Source organism: Orbicella franksi, chromosome 1, assembly GCF_964199315.1.
Source record: "Orbicella franksi chromosome 1, jaOrbFran1.1, whole genome shotgun sequence".
In the NCBI taxonomy this organism is placed as follows: Eukaryota; Metazoa; Cnidaria; class Anthozoa; order Scleractinia; family Merulinidae; genus Orbicella; species Orbicella franksi.
The window spans coordinates 36,057,165-36,082,937 of record NC_138145.1 but is presented as its reverse complement, the minus strand read 5'-3'; the positions used below and the strand labels follow the sequence as shown (position 1 = coordinate 36,082,937).

General features: G+C 40.6%; 3 protein-coding genes across 3 annotated transcripts in view; all 3 read left to right on the top strand.

The window, feature by feature from the left end:
• The window catches only part of LOC145479996 (uncharacterized), a 239,927-nt gene that overhangs the window by 64,589 nt on the left and 149,565 nt on the right, over nucleotides 1–25,773 (top strand). The window lies entirely within an intron of this gene.
• LOC145480228 (uncharacterized) lies at nucleotides 14,443–16,702 on the top strand. The gene has a single exon (XM_081458611.1). It carries the CDS (start codon nucleotides 15,619–15,621, stop codon nucleotides 16,627–16,629), a length of 1,011 nt encoding a protein of 336 aa, XP_081314737.1. The 5' UTR covers nucleotides 14,443–15,618; the 3' UTR covers nucleotides 16,630–16,702.
• LOC145495447 (uncharacterized) lies at nucleotides 21,813–24,325 on the top strand. Its single transcript, XM_081475095.1, has 2 exons — nucleotides 21,813–21,882; nucleotides 22,887–24,325. The coding sequence occupies exons 1-2, from the start codon at nucleotides 21,813–21,815 to the stop codon at nucleotides 24,323–24,325; spliced, it is 1,509 nt and encodes a 502-aa protein (XP_081331221.1).

The following is a 25,773-nucleotide window of genomic DNA, read 5'->3' as shown; positions in this document are numbered from 1 at the left end:
CCGGAAAAGCCTATTGCACATTGTAATTTAGCGTTGTCCAACACGCAGTCGGTCTGGTTGTAATGTTAATCGTATTTGAGAGAATCTCAAGTTTTCTTTCGACACATACTGGGGTGACATACTACTAGATGGGCGTGGCCGGGAGCCACGGGTCAAGTACATACATACATACATACATACATACATACATACATACATACATACATACTTTATTGACTTTCCCTTTAGAGGCTTTTCAAAGACAATACAATAATAAATTAAAACTACTTAAAAACTCTAAGATTCATTAAGATTAATTAACTAGAATTAGGAATCTATAAAATCCTTAATAAGTTTACGTTTAAGATAAAACTTAAAAGCAGATACTTTCTCGAGAGTTTTTAGAGAGCTATCCATGGAGTTCCAGATACTGACTGTTCTGTAGTAGAACGTTCTCTGACCACTGGCAGACTTAAAAAGAGGAATGTTCAGCATTTGTGAACTTCTTGTGGCACGTCCGCTTATTTCTCCTCGCTTACTGAACTGGGAAGACAGATACTCCGGCACGCGAGATGTTAGACATTTGTAGGCCATGATAGCGCTCCTGAAATATAACTGAGTCGCGACTGGTAGCCATTTAAGCTCTTTTAAAACTGGTGTGATGTGATCATATTTGTGTGTACTGGTCGCAATTCGAGCGGCAAAGTTCTGAATACCTTGTAATTTATTTATATTACTTTTTGATGTATTCGCCCACACGTTCGAACAATAAAAAAGTTTACTAAAAACTAAAGTATTTATAATAGTTAGTAGGGTGCATTTGTCAAAAACATGCTTTGTGCGGCTTATTTGACCGAGACAAGACATACAGGAGGAGACAGTTTTGGTAATGTGTTCGTCATAGGTCAGGTTCTTGTCCAAAATCACCCCAAGATCTTTAGCGGTGTGCTCCGGTACGAGTTCTCTTCCCATGAAGGTGAGGCTGGGAGTGTCCAGTCTGGAATGCATTTGCCTGCTGCCAAACACCATGAGTTTAGTTTTGCTTGGGTTCAACAATAAATGGTTGTTGGAACACCATTGGCCTATTCTATGCAAATCAACTCTTAAGTCAGCAAAGGCGTTTACAGTATCTTTCATTTTGAAGGATATAACTAGCTTAGTGTCGTCCACATAGCTCTGGACGCTGCAATTCTGTGGTGCTGAAGAAAGATCATTTGTGTAAATGCTAAATAAAAGTGGTCCCACTATACTTCCCTGCGGAACGCCACAGACTATGGGCAAGGGCTCTGATAATGTTGAATGGATTCGAACCACTTGTCGTCTATCATTAAGGTAGCTACCAAACCACTGGATAACTGGGTCTGAGGCGCCTACATGTCGCAACTTCAAAATTAGGGTTTCGTGGTTGACGCTGTCGAATGCCTTACTCATGTCTAAGAGCACTACCGAAGTCAACATCTTCTGGTCTATCGCTTTAAGAATAGTGTCGGTTGTTTCTATGACAGATGTTTCGGTTGAGTGCCATTGTTTGTTGCCGCTTTGGGTCTTTGTTAACCTGTCGTTTAAATGCAAGTAAGAAGTGAATTGATTATGTACGGCCTTTTCACACACTTTTGATAAAACTGGTAGAAGAGAAATTGGTCTGTTGTTATTTGCCAGTTCGTGGTTTCCACCTTTATGGAGAGGTGTCACTTCAGCTAATTTCCAAGCTATAGGAAATTTGCATGTTTCAATAGAAGTGTTGATAATAGACGTAATTACTGGAAGAATCGGGTTTAGGCAGTCCTTCAAAACACGAACAGAAATCTTGTCGATCCCTGGGGCTTTGTTTGATGGCATTGATGATATTATGCGTTCAATCTCGCCACTGCTTACAGTATTCGAATGAAACTGCTCGCATGAAGGATATTGTCTTGGAACAAAATAATTTCGGTTGAGTGTTATGTTGCATTCATTAGCCAATGACTGGATTTTTTCAACGGAACTCTGGCCAACAGAAACGAAAAACCGATTAAACTCATCTGCAACAGTTTTGTTGTCCTTGCTGAAGATTCGCTGGGATTTGGATTTTCTAGGAATTATTTGGCGGATTGCTTTCCAAATATTTCCATGCTTAATCGAGAAGAGTGATAGTGAGCCACTAGTGGAAGGACTGCAGATTGTCCCTACGCTTTACCCTAATAGGCCTCTGTGTTATTCTAATGAACTGATGCTGAGCTCGCTCCAGGGGGCGGTGAGATGAGAGACCCTGGGAACAAGGTTGAGACGATTCGGCCGTTAGTTTTTCCTCTAAACTGTCTTCCTCCTCTGCTCTCTCTCCTCCCCTACAAAAATTTAACGATCCTTCCCTCTCCCCCCCCCCCCCCGCAAGAGGTGTTTGCTAAATACCGAAGAAGCAAAACACCGACAGTTCCTAAGAATACTTCCGCCAATTGCAGTTGTTAGTAAAATACTTCAGAAGCGCCTAGTATGGAGCTTTTCCACGCACGAGTGGGAGAGGTATATCTAGTCCCATGTCTTCGCACCCGCACGGTAGCATAGACAGTTTCAGGTTCTTTAGGTCACCCTCCATCGCCAAGGCACAGGAGTCTTGCTGGTCGTGTACCAAAGGATGCTGGAGCTGGAGTATTTCTACAACTTCCTTTGCCTGACTAAAATTTCTCTCCTCTTCAGATGCCTGAACATGCATCTTATCAGGATCACTTTGGCGCATTGCGGCACTTAGTGATAGAAAAACTAGCACCTGAAAAAGAACGAATATTATAAGGATCCCGGGCACTGCGCATTCCCGTGCCACCAGTTCAGCGTCAAGCTTTCGGCCTGTCGTTTGACCAATGCGGAATTTTGCCATAAGATACGATTGCTGCTTGTCTCTGACTGCCCTGAGAGCCAAACCTTTTTTAAAGCAACAAGGGCTTCCTGGTGACCTATTGTGGCTTGGAGTTAAGCGCCAACGCCTGCTCCAAGCAGGGTTTGTAGCACATTTTGGCTAAGTCCATAAGGGAATAGCTCTCCAGGGACTGAGTACATTTCTCCAGCGACAAGTGCCTCTCTAAAGTAGACAGCCTATAAAAGACACGAATGCAGCGGCCTTGAAGACACTAACACACCCCTACCGTGCATGGTTACTATCCATGGAAACCTCAGCAGACGCTTACTCGGTCACACCCGTAGATAATGGCACTGATGTTAAGGTTGCAGTCACTCTTCTCGGGCATGGTAAATTGACTGACTTGACTCGTGGCTCCCGGCCACGCCCATCTAGTAGTATGTCACCCCAGTATGTGTCGAAAGAAAACTTGAGATTCTCTCAAATACGATTAACATTACAACCAGACCGACTGCGTGTTGGACAACGCTAAATTACAATGTGCAATAGGCTTTTCCGGTTTAACTGTTTTTCCACCTGTCCACGGTCAATGCAATATGCGCACCAACAGGTAATTGACTCAGCGGAGCTACACTCAAAATTATTTAGCTTAGTGATCCCTGTGATACTTGGAGAATCATCTAGTGTTTCAGTGTTGGCGTTAAGAGGTGGAGACCACTTAATCTTCCACGGCATACAGATATCCGAAATTTCCGGGAACACCCTCTACCCCCCTCCCCGACTGTAGCTACAACTAAGAGCCATTCAGAAACAAGAAATAATTGTTCTCGATAGGACAGCTTTAAAAAGCGCATTTCAATCTGCTGTCACTACTTTAAACTTGTAGTCGGTTCATGTAAATTGCGAAATGTTGGAAATTTGCGCAAGAGCAGTGAAAGCGTGACTGGGCTGCTCGTACGGTTGTGTGACAACTTTTACTGAGTCTCGAATATCAGCCACGCAGCATGGTTGCCGATATAATAAATACAGATTCATGAGGCCCCTGATTCTTACAGCAGAAAGCTTGGGCTCTTTAAGGCAATGCGGAGTGGTATTGAGGGGAATCGACGGCTTTTAGGTATGTTTTCTGTAACATTTTCGGGTTAAATTAGTCGTATTAATATTTTGTTTATCTGTTTCGGGTCAGACCGTTTCACATCTTGTTTCCAATTTATATAGGCGAAATTTATTTGGAACTTGCCACTACACTTTTAAACTTACACTTTTAAACTTACACTTTTGATGATCTCGGTTTGATTTCGTTGTTGTACCGGTAATACATTGCCGGATTAACCTCTCAACTTCTTGAACTTGAACGGAGATCGGCTGTTTACCAAATTAGAATAAGGGCGCGATTTTGATTTGCTTCAAGATATTTCAACTCGATTAATTTACAGTCCTTTAACGTCCTTGATGCTAAACAGCATTCCAAGTTGACCCATTATTGTGTCTTAACGAACTTAAAGCGTTTTGGTGAATCGAAAACATTAAGGTTCCAGGAAACCTCTTGCGTTTGTTATGACAACCATTCACGTGTTGTTTACATTAGGGAAATACACGCGATGAGAAACTAAACATGACGGCGGACACAAAATTAAACAAAGTTAACGCGCAATGGTTCGAAAACGTCTAAAAACAGTTTTTATGCAGTGGACATTATGTTTCTACTGATAGCAGTGAATTGACGGGATTCTAATTAATGACAGCCTTTTACTTTCGCCATTGAAATTGATTTGTCTCTTGTTCGTGCATGATTATTGTGTTATTTGCGCCCAACACATTGACATAGATTTTCGTTTTTCACAAAGGGAAATACTGCGAGTTCGAGCATGAAACTTGGCGTGGTATATCTTTAATAATGATATTTTAAGGCTGTAAAGTAAAATAATCGGTAAGTGAGGTACCAGATGCATTTTTATGCTGTTAAACATGACCTATATTTTACCGTTATTTTTCACACGCTTCATAGCTGTTTTTAAAATGGTTCGGAAAACCACTATATCAACATATCTGAGATTAGTTTAAAGCGAGGAATAAATTAGAGTGGTTGTTCCACATTTGTGTGAAGTTTGAAGTCAATTGAGTTTATTTTAAGGCTTAAGCAGCGCTTCGTCCTCGCACCTTATTTCGGTCATTTTATTACACGAAAAACCGCACTTTGACCGCGCTTTCAAATTTTCGCGAATTTCTGAAAAATAAAAATTCGCTGGAACCTTTAAATATGATTTTTAGAATTAGGTCACTTAAGGGTATCTTTGGGCAAAATATGAGCGATTTGTCAAATGGGACGTTGACCGGCGTTTCTCGATCCTAACAGTCAGCCATTCTTAAGAGAGAAAACGCGAACGTTTTACGTTGACTTCTCTCGACCCGTTTTCAAGATGGCGGTCCCGCCACTTACCCGCAACAAAATTCAGCAAGAATACACGATAACACGCGCACAAAACTAAAACAGATAATGCACAGAGACAAAAACTAAAAACAAGCTGTACACACCTACACTAAGTAAGAGAACAAGGCGATATTAGGCCTGTTTTTTGTCTTTCTTAACCTCTGTTGTCCTTCTTCGATGGCGTAATCTGAATAGGCTACCCGAAGCGCTCGCTCGTTGCTATGTGACGTCACACTGGTAGCGATGAGTCGGTCACGAATCAATACCGGAAAACAATAGAGTCACCCCCTCCCTCCTGAGACAAACGATAATACACTTTATTAATATATAATTAGCTTCAGTATATAATTAAGGTTACACAATATCTTTGCAGATGCCCTTCAGAAAAAAAATCGTACTAGCATTGTTTTTAAGGAAACTACCACAAGCTATATATCAATAGAAAGGTTATAAACTGTGAAATTCGAAAAAAAATATTCACTGTTTTGGCCGTGCCTTTGTTGAAAACAAAGAAGCTGTAAAACGGAAAACGACCGACCGTTATTCGGCCGAATTAATCGGGTATCAAACGCAAGCAGTAAGGCTTAATAACTGCACAGTGTTTAACAGCAAGCAACAATCTCTCAAAGGGTGTCGGGGTTTTCCTGTATTCTTATTGGTTATCTTTTTAAAGACCCGTAAAGTTATAGTATCGAATCACTTGCCGACCCTGTTGCGCTCGCGCCTGTCACAAGAGATATATTTATTAAAATAACTCGCGCGCGTTTTAAGTTTTTACTTTCATTTTCTGGGAAATGCTAGATTTTATAGCGACCTTTTGTTTTGGTGAGAAAGAAAAATTCGACAAAAGTGGCACTCTCAAGGTATTGTGTAAACTTAAGAATTAGATTATGAGCTCGATATTCCTATTCCTATCGAGATTCCCATCGAATGATCTGTTTTACTATAATGTACTAGTTGTTCGAAGCTGTCTATTTCTACATTTCTTTTATTAAATTTTAATTTTTCTCATACAACGACTCCTCCTCTCCTGTTACATCTGTTACAATCAAACACAACAATTAGAAAAGAAGGAATATCGACACAATATGTCTCCTTACCTTGTGTTGCGTGAGCACCTTCCTTATCATTCAACGAGGACAACAGTACTAAGAATAGCATTTTCATGATGTAGAAGTCTTTTTTGTCAAACAATCTGCTGCCTTTTACTTGTTAATTGCCATTTCTGCAGAGAAATAATTATAAAATTAACTGAAAGAAAGCCTGTCAAAGGTTCTTGGGGAGTTGGAGGGGGCAACCGTGTCAGTTGCTACGTATGATTAAAGAACAACACGCCAAGAATATAAGATTTTTGGGTCAAATTGTTTTCAAAGGGGCCCTGCATACCAGTAAAGCTAAAAGTTAAAAGTCTAAAAACGTTCGTTATTCTACATTTACAAAGTTAAAGTTAAGAATGTATAAATTATAAAATAAAATTAGGATGGTGTCCTTTAAAAGTTGAAAATGTTAGAACTGTTCCTAATTGCATCTGGTAAAGTATTCCAATCAGTCATCAAATGCAAAAGTTGGACAAAGGATTTCACCCTAAAGGAGAAAGTTACTCCAAAAAGCTTAATTTTTTCGTCTTCGCCTATAGCAAGTTGTATCGACGATACGAAATTCTACAACTATTGCAAAAATCGAAACGAAAACACAGCGACTAAACGTACTGTATTTAGTCAGAACTCTGCGACTGCTGAACGACAACTATCTAACGGACACGACCGATTCGAATATTATTTAGTTAAGACTTAAATTTAAGCATGCAGTGTTTTGTTCGCCCATCCCAACGGACGGCGTTAGTGTTAAAGAACACGCATTCGCCAGAACATCCTCTCCCTCGAACAGGACTGTGTTCTGTTCCTTCCGTCCTCTTTATATTTCTAACGGCCACAACTTTGTGATTGGTCGCACATAATCGTTGCCTCCTGCTATAGCGCTACAACTCTGACCCTCCCGTCAGGGCCAGGAAAAACCTTTTAAATTCCACCCAGAGGCCAATGCCCTCGTGGTTTGCTGGGTTCCACCATCAAAACCACATCACAGGGAGCAATGTTGCGTTTCTATCCAACTCATTTGTTTCGAGTGCTCAGGGTTGACGGGTATTCCTTCATCAGTCTTCTCCAGCACTTGGTCATGAGATCTTGTGTAAACCGTTATTTCTGGGGTTGAATGCAATGTCATCGATGACCCTGGGTGCAATTTGTCCATCCATTTGGCCGGAGAGGAAATCGTTGGGATCGCTGCTACAACAATTGAGCAGGCGGGAATTCAAAATTTCTTTTACTTCAACCACCGTGGTCAGTAGCTCAGCGTCCGTTGTTCTGGACTCTCCAGGGACTGCGCATAAAGCTTTTTTAGCAGGCTTGATAAAGGCTTCGAAAATTCCTCGATGATGCGATCGACCGGGAAGGGCGAGGGGGGTTAAATCGCCACTGGATTCCGTCATGAGCTACCTGTTCTTTGATCCGAGTTTGATCTAAAGTCGAGACAAGGTCACGCAATTCTCTGTCAGCTGAAGTGAGGTTCCTGCCATTGCCACTAATCATCACTTACGGTTTTCCACATCTGGCGACCATTCTGGAAAATGCATTAAGAAAGATGGTTGTATCCAGTGAGTAAGCTAGTTTTAGATCAACTGCTCGTGTGCTCGGACAGGTAAACAGGCACAGGTAACGCTTCACATTCACCTTTCTCGTCAGCTTAATGACAAAAGGGCCTGCAAAATCGGCTCCACAATGAGCAAAACATCGCAATTATGTGTTAAGTCTGTCTTGAGGTAGGGGTGCCATGGTTTTTTCACCACTGCGTTTTCTTTCAAGTTTGCAGACATCACACTCTCGTTTCCATTGCTTAATTGTTTCTCTCCCATTGACAATCCAGTACTTTTGTCGTAATTAAGCAAGCGTAAAGTTCACTACGAGGTTATGATGACCTTGATTATGGATGTGGGCGATGGCAAGTTTTGAGATGTGATGTTTCTCTGGTAATATGACAGGGCGTTTGGCATCGTAAGGTAGATTGGACGTTTCTAGTCTCCCACCGACATGTAAGATTCCATCACTGTCCACAAATAGTGACAATCTCCACAGTGGACTGCTTCTCAAGACCCTTCCTACTCCTCTCAAGGTTGTCAATTCCTCCAAAAAGGGTTCTCTTTGAGTCTCTCGAACCCAGTGCCTCTCTGCGTTATTGATTTCCTCCGGTTCTAGGACTTTTTCCAGTGGGTCGCTTTCTTTGTTTGATCTCCTGGCTTTTCTGAAGTCTTGCTCTTTTACTTTTGGAAACGAATCTCAGGATCCAAGCTGTAACTCCTAACAATCCGCGCCAGGAAGAAAACCTCTCGACGTCAGACAAGGGCAGGGACTGCTTGCATTGAGACGTGAGGTTGATTTTCCTTCCTCAGTGCAATCACCTAAAAGGAAACGACTTTCTAAAGGCCAGGATGTCTCCCCCTCATGTAGAAAGGCAGGTCCTTGAAACCAGCGACTTTCAGTGGATACGTTTTTCAGATCCAGACCTCTTGTTGCGTCGTCAGCGGGGTTTTCTCCTCATGGTACAATTCGCCACTGAGCTGGGTCCGATTTCAGTTGAATGTCGGCTACTAGATTAGCAACAAACGATTTCAGTCGTCTTGAGTGACACTGGATCCAGTAGATTACGTCCATACTGTCCGTCCACAGGGTGTGTTTCTAGCTTCTCAGAGACCGTTTAATCTAGCCGCACTCCGAGTACTACTGCCATTAACTCAAGGCGCGGGATGCTGACGGATTTAATCGGTGTTACTCTTGCTTTGGCTGTTACCAGGGTAGTTGAGATCTGTCCTTCCACGTGTCCGTGTCTGGCGTAGCTTACTGCGGCATAGGCTAGTCGTGACGCGTCAACGAGTGTATGAAGTAAGACGTCTTCCACTGCTACCTCGTAGTGTCGATAGCAAGTTAGGATTTTGACCTGTGGAGCGTCTGGTAACTGCTTGGCCCACTGATGAGAGGTCAATTGGTGCTCCAATTGGACCGTAATATTTTGTGAAGGCTAGCGTAAGTTCGGGATGGTCTGATCCGATCAGAATGTCGTTTTCCTTCCAGGGGCTTCAGGAAATAGAATATTCTTAAGGTGTTCCCATTTAACATTGAGTTCATTTCAGTCTGAAATAGACAAGCCTTGACACATTTCATTCAGTGTCCGTGCTTCAAGAGTAGATTGGGTCTCCCCATTAAGATTCTTTAACGTCAGCGAGACTTTCTTTCAATATCCCCTGCAAACTCAGAGTCGCCGAAAGCGCTTCGTGTTTCTACAGCAGCGTCTACAAGTTCAGGCGGATTAGATCGACGTTCGAGGAGCCGGTGGAAGTCATGGGTGCCTCTACAATCATTGATTCCACAGCGATTGTGTTCCGGACAATTCTTCCCTTGATGGCCTGATCTCAAACAACGATAACAAAGTTCATTCTTTTTTTGCGATTTCCCATCTATTCGCAAAGGATGTCTCACCCCAGTTCTTGCATGAGGTTACTTCGTGAGGTCCATGGCAGACAACACACTTAGGTGTGGGCTCTCTAGCAACGTTGTGAACTGCTCCTTTCCCCCGCTTGTGTTTCTTTGACTCGATATTATCTTCCGTCTTTTTCTTAGTTCTCTCCTTAACTTCTTCGACGTCCATACGATAAACAACTAGATTCTGTAACCATTTAGAAAATACGGATAGTCCATCCTTCCTGGGCTTCCTGTGCAACCACTCTTGGTATGCGATAAGAAGAGACCCTGGAACTTTTGTTGCACTACAATGCAAAGTGCAGATAATCCTGCGAGCTCTTGATACTGGTCGCTATCCTCAAGATTAATCACAACGTCAGTTAAAAGATCCGAGAAAATCTCCAACTCCTTTAGGTTAGTCTCCTCGACAGGAGACGCACGCAAAACGGCTTCGAGGTAACGTTGCAAAAGTCGCTTTTCACCTCCGTACTTCTGATCAAGTTTCTCCAAGGCAGTTTAATATTGTCTAGATGTGTAGCCCAACCGCTCAAGAACTCGTACTGGCTTGCCAGATAGGGAATCATCCTGTCGGTTTTAGCTGGTACATCCGATCCACGAATATTCCAAATTGCGCTTTCCAATCGTGACAAAGGCTTTTATCTCCGCTGAAAACGGTTCAAGCGGGTCTTTGATTCTTCGAACAATCTGTCAAAATCGTTCGAGTCGAATTTGTCTTTGTCTAACTGTCTTCTTCACTTTCTTTCTTTTCCGAGTCAGAATCTTTATTGCCGAATTTAGGAGCTGATTTATTCCCTTTGGACTGTGCAGATTTCGACAATAACTCGACGCACTTCTGTTTTGAGCACAGGTGGCCCAAGCTCACAATGCGAGGAGTTATCTTTTTTTTTTTTTTTTTTACCTTCATCCTAACGTTTAGCGAAACGTGACAGATGCGGCATATACTGTTAAATAACGACAGAATTCGACTACGCGAAACGTGACTCTCGCCATGCAGCATATGCAAGTGTTGTGTTACAACGGTTTGAATTTGTAAAGGTTTGTATGGGAACGCAACGGTTTTGCTTAAAAAGTCAATTATTCTTATATTTGGTGAATAAAATCTACTTACCCTGTTGTGTGTTGTATTCTCTGTTGATTGCCAGCTCCACAGGCCGATCTAACGCGACTTCGGCAAGTTATCGTTCTGTGGGTTTCCACTACTAAAAGAAATACAAGGCCGCACACTGAATTCCGGAGTGCCCGCCGCTCGAAGCAAATAAATCCCCTGAAAATAACCCTGCCGACTCAATTTCTCCGTAGAATCGAAGAAGAAATGCAGAAGTTCCATGTCAGTTCACTCGCTACGCAATTCAGTCCACAACGCCTTCGCAACGACACATTTATTGCGAGATTGTTCGCTCGCAACTTCAAAAATAGCCTCGTCAAAAAATAGGGGACACTTTAGGGGTGTTGAGTAACTATAATTAGCCTGACCGATGGTAGTCAGCAACGACTGGCAACACCCAAACCAAAATGATCCCCGGGTACCCTCGTCCTTTATTTGTCAAACCCATAAAAGAAGTTCCCGACCCGGCCCGGGGAGCATTTTGGTTTGACTGTTGACAAATCGTTGCTGACCACCTCGGGTCGGGCTAATTATAGTTACCTAACACCGCGAAAGTGTCTCAAAATGGCAACTACGATGTTCGAATTTAGGGCTTCTATGGAGACGAATTTCATAAGGAAAACCTGCACTTTAAAGGCTGAAAATTCGGTGAGTGGCTAAACTTAGTGCAAGGTTTTTATTAGCGTTGACAAAAAATATACGTTTTTTGGAGTTACCTTCTCCTTTAATAATTATTTTCCAAGGTTACTTATTTCAAATCTTCTAATCATCAGCATTTAAATAAAAGGTCTGAGTGATAGTGTCTATTTTATGAAGAGTTAAAATAAGAACTAAAGTACTCAAAATTTCAGTGGAATGGCAATTTCGATTTCTTAATATCCTGTCACAAACACAACCGTAATTCAACTCTACCCTTGTAATCCAGCTTCTTCCCCAAAATACTTGTCCTATTTTGCTCAGTACAATCTCTTAATTTTTTTAATTTATTCCAATTTATTGGCATCTTTGGTGGCATTCGCAGTGGACTGTTATGAAATGTAACGTTCGAAAATCAGCAGGGACGCGAAGCGATCCTATGTAAGGAGGCTGAGGTGTTCAGCCTGCCAATCACAAATCCCAACAGACGACCAACGCTCCCCATTTGATTGCCTATTCACTCTTGTCCAATTTTAGCGCGTTGCCACAAAATTTTGGAGAGGAACGGGTGTAATTTTCTGTCTTTTTAACTAAGTGAACGATAGCTTCAAGAGAAGAGTTTACAAAGAAAATTGAGTTTTTTAATTTCAACTTCACAATTTTTTTCCTCCACTTGCAAAAGCCTATCGTATTAATTCCAGCTGTTCACTCGTTTCTAGTTCTTTTGAGCCAGGTGTCTTTGCTCCTTCGAGGACTAACGCGTCTGAGAAATAATTTTGGAAACTAAAACTCGTAAAAACCCCAGATACAAGCAAAGGTAATATATTATATCTACGGTAATATGGTTATTCTCCAGCCAGTTATCTGAAATAAATTCCACAAGGTGAAAATTGGCTGCTGTTGTACCGTCTTGCTGCTAAAATACAGTCGGCCTTTTACAAACGCAAATTTTGTTTTTATTGCATTCTGCTTCATTTTCTAACGTCAATATCCAGGCGAAATCTCACTTGCCACTTTTCAAGTTCTCTTGTTTCTTCTTATTACTTTTTGTTTCCAATTCATTTGCTCTGAATATAGAACAGTTTGAGGAATAACTCAGCGTTGTTCAATTTGCATTTGTTTTACCATCATAACGCTCATAAATCTGAATGATTTTAAATATCCCACCAAAATCTGTCTGTGCTCAGATGCTAACCAAAATCACCTCTTACGAGGCTTGTTTTCGTTCTCGGCATACTGAGATAAATGGAAACCGATAGCTCATTGATCGCAGGCATCATCTTTGTTATTTTAGTTAGCGGCGAAATTTGAATGTTCCGTGAAGTGACGAAAATAATTCATTGTTTTCGTTCTTCCAAAGGCATCTTCCAAAGTGTTGATATAACTTTTATTTTCACTGTATTTTTATTATTTACCCTATATTATTCTACGTAAATAACTCCGTTGTTTTAACGAAAAAAGCGTTATAATCTCCACGACTTCTTCTGTTGTGCGACCGTTATTTCGGCTTTCCACCATTGCACAAAAAGCCAACAAAGTGTTCTTGCCTTTTATAGAATCGCTCCATGATTAAAACCTTGAAATTACAAGGTTTTCATGTCTTTGATATTAAAAAAACTTTTCTATTCTACATCTCTATTGCTATGTGTTTCGCTTTACAGAAACTTGCGACACAGATGAATGATTTGCTCCAAAGTGGCCGCAAATTCTAGAATCGGGGAAGAAAGATACCCAAGAAATGCTAAGAGAGAAATACGAACTAAAAGCTGTGTTTCTATAACTTGCGTAAGTTTAGGAGAACACGGAGAAATTGTTGAAACAGACGCTTACGACTTCTTGTTCTCATAACGTTTCTTGCTTTCCTAAACTTCCACTTGTAATTCTACAATCTAATTCAAACCAGAGAAAAATTTTCTGTACTTACGCATATGCTTGTGATGTTAAAAAACATCATGCTCGGCTGAATATTCCATGAAATGAAAAACGAGGGAGCCTCAAGCAATAAAATAATCGCAGCAAACAGGGAAGAGGAAAAATGTAAACACGCCCAAACACACGATAGTAGCGTAATAAGCTGATAGCAGCTGGCGAAAAAGTGAATTGAGGGCGGGGAGAGGAATGGGAATAAATGCCATAAACAGACATCCCTGTGTCATCTATCGAGATGTAATGAATGCAGATGACTTTACCTGATATGCGCCTTTCTTTAAACAAGGAGCGATACTATATAAGAAGACTAAGGTGTTCAGCCTGCCAATCACAAATTTCAACAGACGACCAATACTCCCATTTGATTGGCTTCTTCATTCAGGTCTAATTTTAGCCCGTTGCCACAAAATTCTAGAGAGCGAGCGGGTGTAATTTCCTGTTTTATTTCACAAGTAACCAATCAGCTTTTAAACTAAATGAACGATAGCTTCAGCAGAAGAGTTTACAGAGAAAATTGACTTTTTTAATTTCAACTTCATAATTTTCTTCCTCCACTTGCCAAAAGCCTATCGTATGAATTCCAGCTCTTCACTCAAATTTATAGAATACCCTGTCTAGTTCTTTTGATGCCAGGGTGTCTTTGCGCCTTGGAAGATTGATAAATAAGTTTGGAAACTAAAACTCGTAAAAAAGGAAATAGATACAAGCAGACTGCAAAGGTAATATGTAAATATCTAAGGTAGTATGGTTATTCTTCAGCGAATTATCTAAAAGAGATTCCATAAGGTGAACATTTCCTGCTATTGTACTCTTGCTGCTAAAATTCAGCTGGCCTTCTTTTAAAAAGCAAATTTTTATTTTTATTGCATTCAGCCATGAGTCTTCCTTCTCCTTTCTAACGTCAACATTCAGGCGAAATCTCACCATGCCATTTTTTAAGTTCTCTTGTTTCTTCGTAGTACTTTTTGTTTCCAATTTATTTGCTCTGAGTATGGAACATTCTTATAAGTAGTTTTTTTGAAAAATATTTCAGAATAAAAACTAGCGGTAAAAAACGACGTTTCGATCTCTCTGAGATCATTTTCAAGTTGAAGAAAAAACGAATGAAATATACATATATAAGTACAAATTAGGGCTGAGAATGTCAAACGATAAAATATGTAAATGCAAGCGCTAAAATGTAAGTGTTAAAAGAATAAAATACTATAAAGAAAACCTATACAAATACTTTGCACGGATTGAATCTGATTGTTTGTTCAAGGTTGGCTTAAGCTCCTTCATAAAGAGCATTTCGTAGATCAGGCAGTCGAATTTACTTTGGCACTTTCTCAAGATCTTAAAATCACGATATATGTCACTTGGGACTGTTCCATGCTGCTCTTTGATGTGATTCCCGATTGAAGACGATCCTTTGTGTTCCTCAACGCGTTGATAGAGGTGTCGGCACGTGTACCCGACATAGTTTGCATCACACAAACTGCACTTGTAGTAGTAAACAACGCGTTGTTGGTTAATGATAGGCGGCTTCTTTTCTTTTGGTTTGATCTCGTGTCCGATCTTGCGGCTTGTATACACGGGACGAATATCAATTCTAATTTTTCGGCCTAGTTCCCCAAGTTGTCTTCGCGCGGAATTGGCCGATCTCTGATCCTTGAATGGCAACACTCCTTTTCTAGAAAAGGGGTTAACTGCCACTGTAGAAAGAATATTGCCCAAGGCAGTTGCTAGCACAGTTGTCCAGAATGGCTCGAAACTAGCCCATCTTTATGGCTTGCCAAAAACCCACAAGCGACAACTAGCAGTGCGGCCGATACTCTCGGCAACCGGGACATATAATTACAAGTTGGCAAAATGGCTTGATGAAAAGCTCAAACCTCTATCAGTCAATGACCACACCATCAGTGATGTTTTTAATTTCGTGGATTCGCTCCATGACATGGAAGTTGACGATCACAGTATCCTGGTTTCATATGACGTAACTTCGCTCTTTACCAATGTCCCTGTTGATGAGACGATACAAATTCTAGCTGAAAAGGCATTTAAGGACGACTGATTCAATAAACAGCATAATCTCAACATTACAAAATCAGACTTGGTAGAGTTGCCAAATATTGCCACCAGGAGCCAGCTTTTTCAGTTCGAGGGGAGTTTGTGTGAACAAACCGATAGTGTTGCCATGGGTTCGCCACTTGGACCCCTAATGGCCAACGTATTTATGTGCAGTATCGAAGATCGACTTCAGGACCAAGGCAAGTTACCCGAGTTCTACAAACGCTATGTGGATGACACATTGAGCATAATACCTGACACCGAAACAGCTGAAGTATTCCTTTCCTCTCTAAATGAGAGCCATCCATCTGTCAGCTCCACCATGGAACTTGGCGAACACGGTAAACTTCCTTTCCTGGGAACGGACATCAGGAAATGCAATGGTCGCCCGGAAACAAGGGTGTACAGAAAACCAACTGACACCGGATTATTGCTACATTACAAGAGCCACGTCGACGTTAGATACAAGAAGTCATTGCTAAAAACAATGCTGGATCGTGCCTTCAAACTATCATCTACCTGGCAACTTCTCCACCTGGAATGTGATCGTCTCACACAGACGTTCTTCCGACTCCAGTACCCAACGCAATTGATACAATCGACCATCAGTAATTTTGTCACCAAGAAAGTTTCTGGCGATCCAATTTCCACTCGAGCACGTAACGTGAATGAAACGCCTGTCAGAATAGTGCTACCATTCAAGGATCAGAGATGGGCCAATTCCGCGCGAAGACAACTTGGGGAACTAGGCCGAAAAATTAGAATTGATATTCGTCCCGTGTATACAAGCCGCAAGATCGGACACGAGATCAAACCAATAGAAAAGAAGCCGCCTATCATTAACCAACAACGCGTTGTTTACTACTACAAGTGCAGTTTGTGTGATGCAAACTATGTCGGGTACACGTGCCGACACCTCTATCAACGCGTTGAGGAACACAAAGGATCGTCTTCAATCGGGAATCACATCAAAGAGCAGCATGGAACAGTCCCAAGTGACATATATCGTGATTTTAAGATCTTGAGAAAGTGCCAAAGTAAATTCGACTGCCTGATCTACGAAATGCTCTTTATGAAGGAGCTTAAGCCAACCTTGAACAAACAATCAGATTCAATCCGTGCAAAGTTATTTGTATAGGTTTTCTTTATAGTATTTTATTCTTTTAACACTTACATTTTAGCGCTTGCATTTACATATTTTATCGTTTGACATTCTCAGCCCTAATTTGTACTTATATATGTATATTTCATTCGTTTTTTCTTCAACTTGAAAATGATCTCAGAGAGATCGAAACGTCGTTTTTACCGCTAGTTTTTATTCTGAAGAGTATGGAACAGTTTGAGGAATAACTCAGCGTTGTTCAATTTGCATGTTGTTTTCACCATCATAGCGCTCATAAATCTGAATGATTTTAAATATCCCACCAAAACCTATCTGTGTTCAGAGGCTAACCAAAATCACCTCTTACGAGGTTTGTTTTCGTTCTTGGCATGCTGAGATAAATGGAAACAGATAGCTCGTCGATCGCTGGCATCAGTTTTGTTATTTTAGTTAGCGGCGAAATTTGAATGTTCCGTGAAGTGACGAAGATAATTCATCATGTGTGTTCTTCCAAAGGAATCTTTTAAAGTGCTAATATAAGTTTATTTTCACTGTATTTTTATTAGTTACCTTATATTATTCTACGTAAATAACTCCGTTGTTTTAACGGAGAAAATGTAACACATTTGGCTTAGTCTGCTATCAGGAGACGCACAAACGGCTCTTCAGGAGTCAATCAAAAGTGCTTTTAATCAAGTCTCTTACTTTCGTGATCTTACACGTTCAGTGAGCTATCGAGAGAGTATTGAATATAAAAGTGATGCCAATCATACTATGATCAAATGTCACGTGAATCATATCAACGTCAATAAACAATCTATTGTGTCCATATTGTAACAGAAAACGCTATTTCTCCACGACTTCTTCTGTTGTGCGACCGTTATTTCGGCTTTCTACCATTGCACAAAAGCCAACAAAGTGCTTCAAAGGTGACCTGTTCTCGCCTTTTATATGATTGCTCCGTGTTTAAGACCGAAGTAACGTTAAACAAATGTACAAGCATCTTACAGTGAGTTTACTGAAACCGGAGCCACCCAGACAATGAAAACCAACCAGATGGCAGAACTGACACAATAGATCCCAACATTTTCAAATCCAGCCAATTAAATATCCGGTACAAAACAATGAAATCTAAACTTGTTCGTTGTGATGCTTACGCAACAACGGTATCTATTAATAAATTGTCAAACTCAAGCCGCTAGTACTTTCGCGTTAAAAAATATTGTGTTACTTTACTTAAGATTTTACATTCACAAGCGTGATAAACTCATTAGATTGACCTTTTCCGGCTGTGAACGTATGGCCACACAAAATATCTTTTTTACGGTTGTTGTTTAAAATCGTAGAATAATAGATTTTGACATTTTTTAAAAAGAAAATTCCGCTTTGGCTGTCTGTGCGTGTTTCTATTTTTACACACCTTTCGGTTGTCCACCACGCAGTTCTCGAAAAATACCATCCGGTTCACTGTCTCAGGAGCTCTACATTTCGGAGTTTGAGCTCCCTTTCTGGGTTATCAGTGTATTGAAATAACATCTTCATGAAAATTCAAACGACTCTTTTTTTTTCCGCGTTGCACTATCGAAGCCTCAGCCTTATCAGTCAAGCAAAAATGAAAGGACGGACGCATAGGAACTTCCCCTGAATGGAAAAATCGAAGATATTTTGAACAAAGAATTCATTTTTGTATCAAGTTAACTTTTCAATTCTCCTGCTTGAAGTTTGCTCTCAGCTCCTTTCAGTTACATGGAAAGCAATCCCTTTCCAGTTCGTACATTTCGAACCTGCGTTCATGCGAGACCATTTGAAGGGTTTCTTTTAAACAGCTGCAACAATATTCACACAACACTCTGTTGGCGATATATATTTACGAGTCACACTTACGCAGCTTTTGTTTCCATGTATTTTCCAAACCAAACAACGATCCCATAATAAATGTAGCATAGAATTCTTCTTGAACCCGCAAGCACGCGAAACTATTAACGGTTTGAGCTTGGCAATTTATTAAGCGACACCGCAATTGCGTAAGCATCACAACGAACAAGTTGAGATTTCGTTGTCTTGTACCGAGCATTTGATTGGCTGGAATTGAAAATACTGGAATCTGTTGTTTCAGCTCTGCCATCTGATTGCTTTTCATTGTCTGGGTGGCCCCAGTTTCAGTAAACGCACTGTAATACCAAAAGCCCATTTCCCAAGCCAGGCCAGAGTGACAAAAATAACCGGCTATTTCAGACCAAAACGTTCTAAACCCATACCCCTTAAGGCTACCATTACCTATGCGGCCCATTTAAGGGAGTACCCCGCCGGGACATTCCCTACACTTTCCATTTGTATTACATCACAAAAGGTTTTTAAAAGTGCCTGACCGATTGCACAACATTGCCTTTTCATTTACCGAGAGAACACAAAATGCCACGTTTACATTTTTTTCCCACTAGTCAGAGAAAAGAGCCGCTTTTTGAACGCATGAGACATCATGTTCGTTTAAGCACACAAAAAGTGCCAGGATTTGTTTGCAGAGCGTTCCAGCACTAACAGGCAAACTTGAGCAACTGGGTTCTAGTGTAGTGGAGGCTTCCATCTGATATCTCTCACTGATTTAGAAAGGTAAGAGAGTCTTTAAGAATGCTTTTCTTCATGTCAATCTAATCTTAATGATGCGGGATCAAATCTCTTCGTCTCACGAAATGTAGAAAAACATAATGTGTCTGTTTTAGTATATGATTCAAACCACGGTTTGAATGGCGTAGCTCAAGTTTTAACAAGGTGTCATTGCCTTTTTCAATCGTGATTAACAGGACTAAAACAAGCAGTCATGAAAAATCAGCGAAGAGCCATCGTCTTTGTAGAGGATTATTGAATACATTGATCAAATGTGCTGTTATTCTTGCAGTCAGTAAATTCTCAGCTACATCAACAAACTCATCCAGTTTACAGAGAGGTTTATGGCTCTGTCAATTCCAATCCCCCCCTTCTGCCCGGACATTGGACGGCATTCAACAGGTTGTCGGTCCCCACCATGGGGCGTTTGCTTGCAAAGGGTTGTCTCCTGGGGGTGAGGAATTTGACAATTTAGTCAAAAATAAAGAACTATGCATCAGTAAGCTCTTTGTAAATACGCAAGCCTGCGTTATTGGACATCAAAGGGGTTAACCTTATGCAAAGATAGTAGTTGTAAATTATTTTTCTGACATTTAACCCTCTGAAAACGTAGCTCGTGCCCTACTACCACCCCCATAAATTCCTATTGGTCTTCCGCATGTGAGAAAATCGAGTTGAGAAGTAATGGCGAACAAGATAGCCGACGATCATTTGTAAACTTATAAGCTTGTAATATAAAACAAACAGGATAGGCCTTCTTTCAATGAATTTTTTTCTCTGCAAACATTGTCTTTGCAATGAGAGTTGTCTTTTCCTTCTAGTCAGCTAAAAGATCCGCTTTTTGATCACGTTGGTTCAAGCACACAAAAATTCCCAGGCTTTGTTTGCAGAGTGCACTCACCGACGAGCTTGGGCACCGGGTTCTAGTGTAATCTCTGTAATGGCAGCTTCCATGTCATGTTTGCCACTGATTTAGAAGTGTGAGAGAGTCTATCAGAATGATTTTCTTCATGTCAAGGTTATCTTAATGATACAGGATCAGCTCTCTTCATCTCAAAGAATGAAGGAAAAACATAGTGACTGTATTTTTATTTGGTTTAGAATGGCGTAGCTCTTAAATCAACTCAAGTTTTAAGTGCCATCACCTTTTTAAATCGTAATCCAAAGGACTAAAACTAACAGTTATGAAAGATCAGCGAAGAACCATCTTCTTTAATATACATTGATCAAATATGTTTAAATCTTTCTTTTTTGGCCGCAAATTCACAGGTACATCAACAAACACATCCAGTGTTTACAGTTAAACAGAGGTTTCAATTTGGTTTATGTGAGTGTCACCTTCTCTGTTTCAGCGCAAACTATTTAGTTGAATTGTATCATTGAAGTGGAGGGGAAATTAGTTTTCCTGTTGTCATTGTTATGTAACATTTAGCAAGGTGACTTTTGTAGTTAAGAGTGATTTTCTGAGAGTGTCGAGAATCGGAAGACAGTCACGAAAAATCGATTTTTCTTTTATTTCGCCAAAACATACCTTTGGGTGAACTTATTCAAGGAAAAATAGTTTAAAGTTCCAACGATTTATTTTACGGTCAAAATTTAAGAAAGTTCGAAATTTGCATACAATGGCGGTTTTCGCGGCTTAAAATGTTCAGAATTTCACGCTTCTTTACGAAAACAGCGGGGGCGTAAAAACAATCCTATGAAAACAAAACTTGGCATAAATATTATTTCATTCTTATACTTTAGAATCGTGTAATAATTTTCTGGAAGTTTTGTTTGTAGCTTTTTAACGAAGGGTATTTGTACAGACGCCATGTGTGTCTCTTGGCAAGGAACAAATAAAGGCCAACTTTGACTAGTATAAATGGCCTCTGGTTTATATCATTTGGTCAAAATATCTGCATTTTAGGAAACCTTGGTTATTGTTTTTTTCACCCGAAAAGTTATAGCTGTGGGAATTAAAATGTTCTCCGTCAACAAAATAAAACGTTACGGCATGTAAGCGAGTTCAATTTTATGCAAATCACAAGGTTATTCTTTGGAAGTCAACGGTTTAAAACAGGAAACAACGATTCACCGTTACTTACGTTCCTTCTGTTGCTATAGAAACGATTTTAACTTCCCAGTGTCCTTGTGACTTGTTCTGTAAAATATTTCCAGTAAAACAGCGAGCATAAACGGTCATAAAATTCGACAAGGTCGACAATGTTTATATTTGAGATGAGACACTGAGTGGCACGCACAGTCTTGGCTGTTTTCATCGTCTTGCTCAGTCGAGAATCCTTTAAAAAAATGATAGAATATACGCTTCAAACCGTAGTAAATTAGTTTCTCATATCCATATGCCTAATGTCGACTCATGAGTAAATAAATCAGTCCCCGTACACTGAATAAACAACTCGAATGACCTCTGAGGTCAACAGGTCACCTGATATGTCGTTATGTTACTTTTCCCCGGTTTCACATTACACTTGTAACGCCGGGTGTTAAGGACGTTCGCGAGAAAATTTTCCAGCGGATATATTTTTTCTTAATTTTTACAGCAGTCATATAATGAGTTACTTGTGTCAGAAAGGCAAAAAAAAAAAAAGAGAAAAAGAAAAAGAAACAAAAAAATGGGGGTCATCGACTTTGTTTCAGGGATAAAACGTGTAGAAAACGACTTGATTTTGAAAATTCAGCATGGTCTGCAGGGGTTTATAGTTAAAAATATCGAATCTGAGTTAAAGGAGGCAAACGATCTTATTGGATAGCACCACCGCCTGTGGTTTTTAAAGCAACGACTATCCGGGTCAGATTTCCAGACATCGTCAGTTACACGGACTATAAGTGGAGATAAATAATGCCCTTGGCAGGGAATGCGTGATTTAGAGGCACGAAAGGAACGAGCTGAAAACGTGAATCTCACGCGAAAAAAATAAGCTTTGCTCTCGCCGCTCGTATATCACCAGCCTTTGCCAACTAAAACGGCACAGCCTGTCTTTCTGTGTTTTAGTCATTTCAGTCACTTATGACGCTCAATTTTGCTGCTATGATTAGGTTTTAGAAGTAGCGCTAATCCACTCCCACCCACTCCCAAGAAAAGTGATTTCAAAAGTCGTGACGGCTAATACTCCCGAAAGCAGAACGCAATCTGCATTTGTATTGCGAGGCACTAGCCTACGAGTAGGCATATATTGGAGAAGAGAAAGTAGGGAAGGAAGAAGGGAATTAGAAGTGCCAGCCAAGCCTACTTGCCGTAAAAGAATCTACCTGGACATACTTAAAAAAAGCCATATTAGCATTAAAACGGATGAACTCTGTGCTGCTGTAACTGAGGATCATGTATTAAATGTTTGTTTAATTTTTCACACAAAATGTCATGCTGCTCTTGACAGATATCGCAATAACTTTATAAGGAAGTGAACAGGTTTGATTTGTATTAACAAGCGCATCTTAAAACTATTAAGAGTACAACTTCAACAAGTAAATAATAAATGTCTGACACTTTTTTGACGCCTTCAACGACACAGGCAATATTGAATTTCCTTAAGATATGTGATTGTATAGTTTTACAGCAATCAAATGGGAAGGAATGTCTTCAAATATGGCCGGGATAGGAAATTGAATGGTAAATTTGGAAAGAAAATCTTAAGCCTATGTAACAGAAATTTCAGATTAGAAAACTCATGTTCATGGACACACACTAGATCTTATTATCACCCGATGGTCTGACCAAATCATCCAGGATTCTCCACAAACTGATCGTTTCATATCAGACCATGCATCACTTCTTTGCAAGCTACTTCAAGATAAACCAGCTGTGACAACTAAGAAGGTCACTTACAGGAGGCTCAAATCAGTGGACCTGGATTCACTCAAAGCTGACTTAGCTGCCTCTGGATTGTGCCAAGAACAATCCGATGAGTTAACTAATGTCACCCCGGATGGAGTTGATGCGCTTTTACGTAACTATAACAAAACTCTGTCCAGAATGACCAATTGTTATGCGCCATTAAAAACAAAGACCTTGAGGGCTAGGCCGAGGGTACCTTGGTACAACGCTGACATAGATGCCGCTAAACGAATACGTCGGAAAGCTGAGCGAAGATGGAGAAAAACTAAATCGCTGTCAGACCTGATTATCTTTAAGTCTAAGAAAAATCACGTGACTCATCTCATGAATCAAGCTAGACGGGCGTTTTATACCAACTTTATCGATGAGAACAGTGCCGATCAAGAAAGGCTATTTAGAGCTACCAAGGAACTCCTTTCCCGAAAGGATGAATTATCTTTTCCTGACTATCATGACAAAACGGCCCTAGCCAATGACATCAACGGCTTTTTCGTTCGTAAGATCACCAGAATTCGTTCAGACATCGATGCCACTGTTGTGGATGATGGAGTACCCACTCCACCTGAAGTAGAAGTCGTTCCAACATGTTTATCTTTAAGCGCCTTCCACCCTCTTTCTGAGAATGATGTATGGGCTTTAATCCAGACGTCAGCTAAGAAGTCTTGTCTAACGGACCCCATGCCAACATCACTGGTCGTCGGTTGTCTTGATGTGCTCCTCCCCGTCATCACGCGCATAGTTAACTCATCACTGTTCTCAGGCTACTTTCCTGGTGAATGGAAGGAAGCTCTTGTCAACCCCCTCCTAAAGAAGGTTGGCCTTGATTCGGTGTTTAAAAACCTTCGACCTGTGAGTAATCTTCAATTCCTATCGAAATTGACAGAACGCGCTGTATTTGACCAGACGTACAACCACATGATGGATCTTGGCCTGTATCCTCCACTCCAGTCTGCATATCGTAAATGCCATAGTACCGAGACTGCGCTCCTAAAAGTCCAGAATGATATACTAATGAATATGAACCGCCAGCACGTGACACTTCTAGTTCTTCTAGATCTCAGTGCGGCTTTCGACACGGTGGACCACAAAATCTTACTTCATCGTCCACAGCCGAGTTTTGGTATCACAGGAACGGCTCTGAAGTGGTTTAAATCTTACCTTTCTGACCGATCGCAAAGCGTCTTTTTAGACGGCGGTCTCTCTGAAAGTTCCAAGCTGCTACATGGGGTTCCTCAAGGCTCATGTCTGGGACCCCTGCTATTACGATCTATTCTAGCAAGCTATTTGAGGTGATAAAGGATCATCTACCTGTTGCACATGCGTATGCAGATGACACGCAACTCTACTTGTCCTTCAAGCCCGACACCACATCAAGTTAATCTGATGCAATTGAAGCAATGGAACTCTGCATAAAGGCAATCAGAGCGTGGATGATTACTGACAAGTTAAAGCTAAATGACGACAAAACCGAATTCTTAATAATTGGTACACGACAACAGCTTAGCAAGGTGGACATCGAGAAGTTATCGGTGGGTGATGTGAGTGTTGCCCCTGTTGCTGTTGCAAGAAACCTCGGAACCTGGTTTGATTCCAACCTTAGTCTAGTGACACACATTACGAAGACATGTTAAGCTGCTTTTTATCATCTGCATAACATTAGACGTATTAGGAAGTTTCTTACGGTTGAGTCTACCAAGGTGCTAGTGCATGCCTTCATAATGGGACGCATTGATTACTGCAACAGTCTTCTCCATGGTTTACCGACCACTCATATTAATAAGCTACAATGTGTGCAAAACGCAGCTGCTAAGCTAATTTGTTCGACTCCGCGTTTTAGTCGCATTACTCCTGTATTATATTCTTTACATTGGTTACCTGTCAGATTCAGAATTGTTTATAAGATTTTAATAATTACTTTTAAGGCCATACATTATGGAACGCCAGAACTGTCTTATGATACTTTTTTTTATTATATTGGGTGGTTATGTCATTATATTGAGTAGTTATGTTATTATATTCGGTGATTAACTCATTATACTCGGTGCTTATGTCTTTATATGCGGTGCTGTCTTCATTATATTCGGTGCTTATTCCATTATATTCGGTGCTTCCCTCGTTATATTCGGTGCTTTCTTCGTTATATTCGGTGCTTTTTTCATTATATTCGGTGCTGTCTTTATTATATTCGGTGCTTTCTTCGTTATATTCGGTTCTAGCTTTGTTTGGTGTTTTCTTCATTATTACGGGTACTAACACTATTATATTCGGTGCTCTCTTCCTTATATTCGGTGCAAAGGCCATTCTATTCGGTACTTCCTTGTTTGGTGCTTACTTCATTATATTCGGTGCTTACTTCATTATATTCAGTGCTTACTTCATTATATTCGGTGCTTTGTTCGATATGATCGTCACCAGTCTTCGCATAGGGCCGTACAATTTGGAGGTAGTCTAGGGAAAGCCGGGAGAAACGGGTGTCACGAAAACTCAGACCCCGAAACCTCAGACCCCGAAAACTCAGACCCCTCGAAATTAAAAACTCAATTGTTATCACCTGAATTGCTCTATGGCCACAATGGGGCGAGATGTTTATCTTCTCCGGTTTATGTTGTCGCGTCGATCGAACGGTGAAACACAAATATTTAACTTCTCAAGTTTATCGCTGTCGCGTCGGTCAAACAGTGAAGAACTAACAAGGTTTAGAACAGCAGCCGACACTGCTTTTCAAAACAGACCTTTTTTAT

Coding starts and splice junctions, on each gene's coding strand:
- LOC145495447 (XM_081475095.1), top strand. CDS start 21,813: ATGGGGGTCATCGACTTTGTTTCAGGGATAAAACGTGTAGAAAACGAC. Junction 21,883..22,886: donor GATTTTGAAAATTCAGCATG/GTCTGCAGGGGT, acceptor GACACACACTAG/ATCTTATTATCACCCGATGG.
- LOC145480228 (XM_081458611.1), top strand. CDS start 15,619: ATGGGTTCGCCACTTGGACCCCTAATGGCCAACGTATTTATGTGCAGT.